Source organism: Athene cunicularia (assembly GCF_003259725.1).
Source record: "Athene cunicularia isolate RWA chromosome 20 unlocalized genomic scaffold, athCun1 chr20_part1, whole genome shotgun sequence".
Lineage (NCBI taxonomy): Eukaryota > Metazoa > Chordata > Aves > Strigiformes > Strigidae > Athene > Athene cunicularia.
The window spans coordinates 9,779,118-9,785,053 of record NW_020799125.1 but is presented as its reverse complement, the minus strand read 5'-3'; the positions used below and the strand labels follow the sequence as shown (position 1 = coordinate 9,785,053).

Here is a 5,936-nt window from a genome sequence, read left to right as displayed (position 1 = left end):
GTCCTTGCCCTCTGCCCCGGGCCGGGGGTGCTGCTGCTGGGTGGGGGGCGCCGACTGCCCCCGCATCGGCTCCCTGCCCCGGCAGAGTGGCTCTTTCAGGCTCTCTGCAAACGCAGGCAGGGCTCAGCACGGGTGAGAGGTGATGTGTGGTTTGTGTGCGTCCTGCGTGGAAGGGGGAGCTCGCCGTGCCTGGGTGGTGGGCTTTGTCCCCAAAGGTCGTGGTGCTCACACCGACCCCCTCGGTGGCTGGCAGGGCACCTGGCTGGGCTGCTGGCATTGGGCACTGCCTGCACTGACGTTTACCGAGGCTTCTCGGACTGTGTCCTCAAGCTGGGGGAAAAGATGGCCACGTATGAGGAGGCAGATGGCATCGAGCTGCAGGGGTTGCCCCGAGTCTGTGGGTGAGTATGGCCCCACACCAAGACCCCCTGCATGTCGCACCCCGTGGGGACTGTCCCCAGAGGAGGGAGGGTTAGAGGGTTATCAGTGGTGCATGGCCAGAGGGGCTTTTTGGCGTTGCCCCTGTGCTGGGTGCTGCTCTGAACTCTTCTGCACTCCTGGATCTCACCAGTGTGTGCACACACACACGTGCTCCCTACTTCGCTCCAATTTCAGACAGACCCACTGAGCTCCCTCCATCCATCCATCCATCTGTCCATCCATCCATTTGTCCATCCATCTGCAGCTCGGCTCCAGCTGGAGTTTGTATCCCCAGCCCTTGACAGTAGCTCTCATTCCCAGGACTTGTCCCATGACCCCCTGCACACCTGCAGCCGGGAGGAGCAGGGCTGGTGGGACCCGACCCCCTCTGCCCCCTGGGAAAGGCTCCCCTGGACACCCAGGTTTCAGGCAGCCACTCACACGTGGCTGGGCTGCTCCAGGCTCCAGTGCTGCAGAGACCAGCCTGCACCCAGCCTTGAGTCGGGATTGGCTGCCCAGAGCAAGCCTTCTGCCACCAAGACCCACCTTCTCCCTCTGAGACCCTTCATCCTTCTGGCTTGAATTTACCCCTCCCCTGATTTTGGTGAGTTTGTAGCAAGTGTTGCAGGAGGGTGGTGTTGGGTGGACATTGCCTTTAGCAGAAGAGAAATCATGGGAAAAGAGTTGGGTAAGGAGGGGTGGTGTTGGGCAGGTTTGGGGAAAGGTCTGCTTAAAAAGCAGACAAGCAGAGGCAGTGAGGTGGGGAGGGCAAATGAAAGTTGGAAACAAAATATTTGAGAGAGAGATGGAGATCAGTCTGTGTCCCCAGCAGTGAGTTGTGGCAAGTGGAAAGGAGTTCTAAGGAAATGTAGATGGCAATTAAGGGAAACCCCACATGCCTTGGGGTGGTGGAAACCTGCCAGGGCAAGGCGGAGGGCTGAGTGCCCTGCGGGTCAGGTTTTCCAAGCTGCTGAGAACCACCGTGGGCTGGGAGTGGAAGGCATCGCTCTTAGCGATGGGGTGCAGGCTCTGGGACCAGCTCCGAGGTGCTGGCTGGCAATGGATAGGGCCACGGCAGGGCAGGGGACAGTTGGGATGGGGCAGTCAGTGGAGGCAGGTCAGGCTCTCAGCAAGCTGGGATGAGGACCTAGTGTTGCCACCAAGGCAAGTGGAGGGATCCCCAGCCCTCCTGCCTGCCCCAGCTGAAATATCTAACTTTGGTGGTTGCTAGAAGTTGAAAACACTTCAACAAAACTCTTGCTTGAGGAGAATGGAAAAGTAACTACCCCCTACATTTTAAAAATTCATTTATTTCTTCTGTGCATCCCCCTGCCAGCAAACGTACTGATGGGAGGTTGTTATGACCTGTTCTTTATTCCCCTTTCTCCATGGGACACCCTAGCTCAGGACAAACATCCTCTCTTGGACATGGCTGAAGGCTGGGTTGAAACAGGAACTGCTCTGGTTTGGGCTGCAATATATACTTTTTTTTTCTAAAATGTGGCTTCTTGGTATTAGAAAACCACCAAGCATGCAACCCAGCACACGCTGTGGTTGACTGCTGAAGGAGTGATCTCTTTGATGAAGCTCCCATGAAATGTGTGAGTTGAGGCTTTTTGACAGGCTCTGGGGCACTAACCTTAACTGGACAGGTCCTGGGATCTTCCCTGCCTGCAGGGCTGGGGTTCTGCACCTTCTGGTCCATGCCAGCTTCTGCTGCTGGTCCCGGAGCACAGCTAGCTGGGCTTGCCATGGCTGGAGGAAGAGGTTGATGATGCCCCAGCTTCCTGCCAGGAAATATTTCTGCATTAATGGCCTTTAACCTTCAACTTTCTCCACTGCTATCTACTTTCCTGGTGCTGTAGTCCCCTCTCCCGGAGTGTGGGTGAGAGACAGACACAAAGCTGGGAGCCGGCATGGGGCTGGTGGTGTCTTCACTCAGCATGCATGGTGCTGCCCCAGAGCCGGCATGGGCACGTCGCTTGATGGCAACCTGCCTGGCTGAGCAGATGGAGGCTGTGAAGGGTGAAACGTTGGGAATTGCCATCCTGGCTGAAAGCAGAACCAGGCAGGAGCTGTCATCCCCCTCTGCCTTCCCCCAGCCATCCTTTGCCCGAAGACATGGGCCAGGTTTAACTCTCACCTGGCAGAGCTGCCTTCTGGTGCTGCTGCAGCTCAGGAGCGAGCACAGGAGGTTATCTGGGTTGGCACCAGCTTTTCTCATTATCTGGGGACATTTATTCTGCCACAGTGACTTGGTTTAATTAACTCCCTCACAGCTGGCGTTCTGACGTAAGCCCCAGTAGGAAAACTAAGTAAAGTGCTGGGGTCTGCCTGACTGCACAAGGTGTCATCTCCAGCACAGGGCACTTGGACAAAACCAAGCTGCCCCTTTCCCACGTGCAGGGTCCCTGCTCAGCCAGCCGGGCTGCATCTCTATCCCAAGGGGTGGCACATGTCCCTGGTGCCCTGGTGGGATGGGGGAGGTGGCAGAGTGACTGATCCTGTCCTCTTGGCAGTCTCGGGTTTGCAGGTAAATTCTGACCTGAAGGTGGTGCCCAGCCCCAGCTAATGCAGAACAGCAAAGCTGGGGGGGAGGAGAGGGCAGGAGGGTGCCTCGGGATGCTGTGGGCTGCCAGAGGCTGGGGAGCCAGCTGGGACCCAGCAGAATGCTGCCCACAGCTGGACCTGCCTTGCCCCAGCATCAGTGCCAGGACATTCATTGCTCCAAAGAAGCTGCAATATGAAACACTTTTGTGAAGCTCTTTTCAGGTAAAAGAAGCTCTCTCTGAAAGAAGTCATGGGTGGAAAGTTAATGGCAAGTGTGACATGTAGACTTATCTGTCCCTTGGGGAAGATTTTGTTTTGGAGAGGAGCCACTTCCAGAGGAGAGGATGGCCCATAGCATTTGCTGAGGCTTTCAGGCTCCTGCTGTTTTATTTTGTGGGTTTGTACCTACAAAACAGAGACCTCACCTGTGTCAGGACTAGTGTGTGTGCAGCAACCTGCCAGGCTGTGAGTGCCCTCCCCATCACAGCACCTACAGCAGCCTTTGGGGAGGTTGATATGGAGTCTAATGCTCTACTATCCTCAGGTACTCAGCAGTGAAAAAAAGAATCAGACAGCGATGTCCATTCTTGTCCTCTCTATGCTGGGTGGGGAACGTGGCCCAGCCTGGTACCTCTGTCCTGGTCCCTGGAGAGCTGGAGCCCACCCCTCCCTGCTCAGCTTGACACCTGTGGGCACCCAGCTTCTTCAGAGCCACCACACTCCTTCACCAGGGGCAAGGAGGGAGCTCAGGGAGGGGAAAAAGCCTTGGAAGGCTGGATACTGCTCTGGATAAATGCAGCATGGGGCCATCCTGCGTGGTGCTGGCTCCAGCATGACAGACTGGTGGGGTGGTGTCCATCACAGCCTTCCCGGAAGAGTCTTCTCGGGCACTGTGGGTTTCAGCCTTGTTTCTGCCAGAGTTTTTCCCTGCCTGGTTCTAGCTCTGGATCTGAAAAAAAAATCCATGTTGGCATCCCCAGGGGAGGCAGCCAAGGGGTCTTCAGCAAGCAGCTCCTTGTTTGTTCCCACAGGACTGTGAGTTACTTTTGCCTGTCTTGTTTTTCCCTGGTGCTCCCCAAGAGCCTTTTTCCATTGAATGGCTTCTACTCACACAGGGCAATACCCAGCAGATATGTGCAGAAGTGTTTAATGGGAACACAGGGAATAACTCCTCCTGCCCCTGCCCATACCTTAATTATAAAGCTGTGATGGTCTGCAGGAGCCGTTGTCCTTCACCTTGCTTTGTGTTTGCATTTCGCCCTTGACTCAGCTTGGAGAAAGCTATGAATGAAATGTGCTGGGCCTTTGTTTGCAGTCTAGTTTAGACACTCAGGGTGCTCAGTGCTGAAGGGAAACAGTTGTTGATGGAAAATAATGGATTTTATTGACTTCCAGAGAAAGGGGGAAAAAAAAAAAGGCATTAAATAATTTCAGTGTGTTTTGATGTTTGTTTGGAGTTTTAGTCAAGATGCTTTGATAGACAATGGAAGGGATGACAAAACGCTGAGGTTGTTGCTGCTCAGAGGGCAGGCTCAGGACAGCAGGGCTCTGCCCAGCTCCTTGGTGCTGTGTGAAGGGTCTGATGTGTGATGTCTCCTCTGGCTGCAGGTACTGGGATGAATTCCACACGTGTGCCCTGACTGCGCTCTGGGAGTGCCAGAAGGAAGCAGCAGCCGTCTGGGAGATGCTGAGAAGGGAGTCTCGAAAAATCAAATTTCAAGGCAGCTTGTTCGACCTCTGTAGCCCCAGCACAGCCCAAAGCTTTGCCTGGATGCACATTCCCAATGTTTCCATCCTCGGCATCCCCCTCATTGTCACTTGGCTGAACTTAGAAACTGCAGCTCTGTAAGTATCACAACAAAGGTGGTGGCTGCATGTGTCGTGACATCTGATAATGTTTCCAAACCTTTGAGAAATACACTGTGGCGTGCTCAGTGAACACTTGGCTCCATCCTCTGCCTATGAGACGTGGAAGAGCTCAGCAGAACTTTCTGAGTTTTGTTATTTCTCTGTAATTTGGAATAACGCCTGTCCTCTTCTGCCTCAAGGCATGGGCATAGATCTGGCTGACTGCAGAATTTGGGAACTTGAAGATACAGGGCAGAGGATTTGGGAAAAAATGATAAATTGATCATGAATGCTGGATTCCTTTGCACTCTTCTATGGCTACTGGAAGGAAGTCTCCTTTGCTGACTCTTTCCACCAGATCAGCTCTCCACAGATTTTTGATTTGGGCACTGAAAACAAGGGTCAGGGGATGGTATATGTCCTGTCAAAGGCAGAAAGGAGACCTTACTTCCCTGTACTGGCCTTTTTTCTTTAATGACATGGTGAAACCCCTGCTGAAGAATAATCACAGGTGCATGACCTCTTGCACACATCTGGATCCTGAGTAACTCCCATGTTATGTGTAAATCCCTTTTCTAAAGAAATAGAGGGCAAAAATATTTAGGGGAAGAGGGACTGTTGAGCTAGCATGACAAAAAGGATTTATAGCAACTCTTATGCTTTAAAGCGTTCTCCAAAGGTACCTGTAAGCAGCTCTGTGGGTGGCAGTGTGTAATTCCAGAGTATTAAAGTTTGTTGTAGAACCTACAGCATGACAGAAGTTATTTGTCCCGCCTCCTGTTTGATAGCACAGTCTCTTCTTGTCCCCTTTGTGGCTCAGAGCATTGTTGCTTCTGCAGCTTCAGTACAAGCATGAGTGTTAGCAATAGAGAAGTGCTTGCAAGTGATTTCTGGGTATGTTAGAAAAACTCACCAGTATTTCTGGGCAGTACGATGCAATTCGTGTTTTAAGGGTGCTAATGAAGCTCTGTGCCCTGCCTGGCTGGCCGGGGCCGTAGGAGCAGTGGTGACCCAGTGTGGGCCTGTGACCTGTTCCTGGGAGACTCGTGAGGCAGCTCCTTGCTGAGGGGAAGCACAGTCAGCCTTGACGGGACTTTCTTCCGCTTCCAATGCGTTCC

General features: G+C 53.3%; 1 protein-coding gene across 1 annotated transcript in view; it reads left to right on the top strand.

Moving 5' to 3' along the window:
* LOC113487652 overlaps positions 1-5,558 on the top strand; it is a 12,109-nt gene extending 6,551 nt beyond the window's left edge. The window contains exons 4-5 of the mRNA XM_026862339.1: positions 46-401; positions 4,579-5,558. Coding sequence (XP_026718140.1) covers positions 46-401; positions 4,579-4,819 — 597 coding nt within the window. The 3' untranslated portion in view covers positions 4,820-5,558. The remainder of the gene's footprint in view (positions 1-45; positions 402-4,578) is intronic.
* Positions 5,559-5,936: the final 378 nt, after the last annotated feature.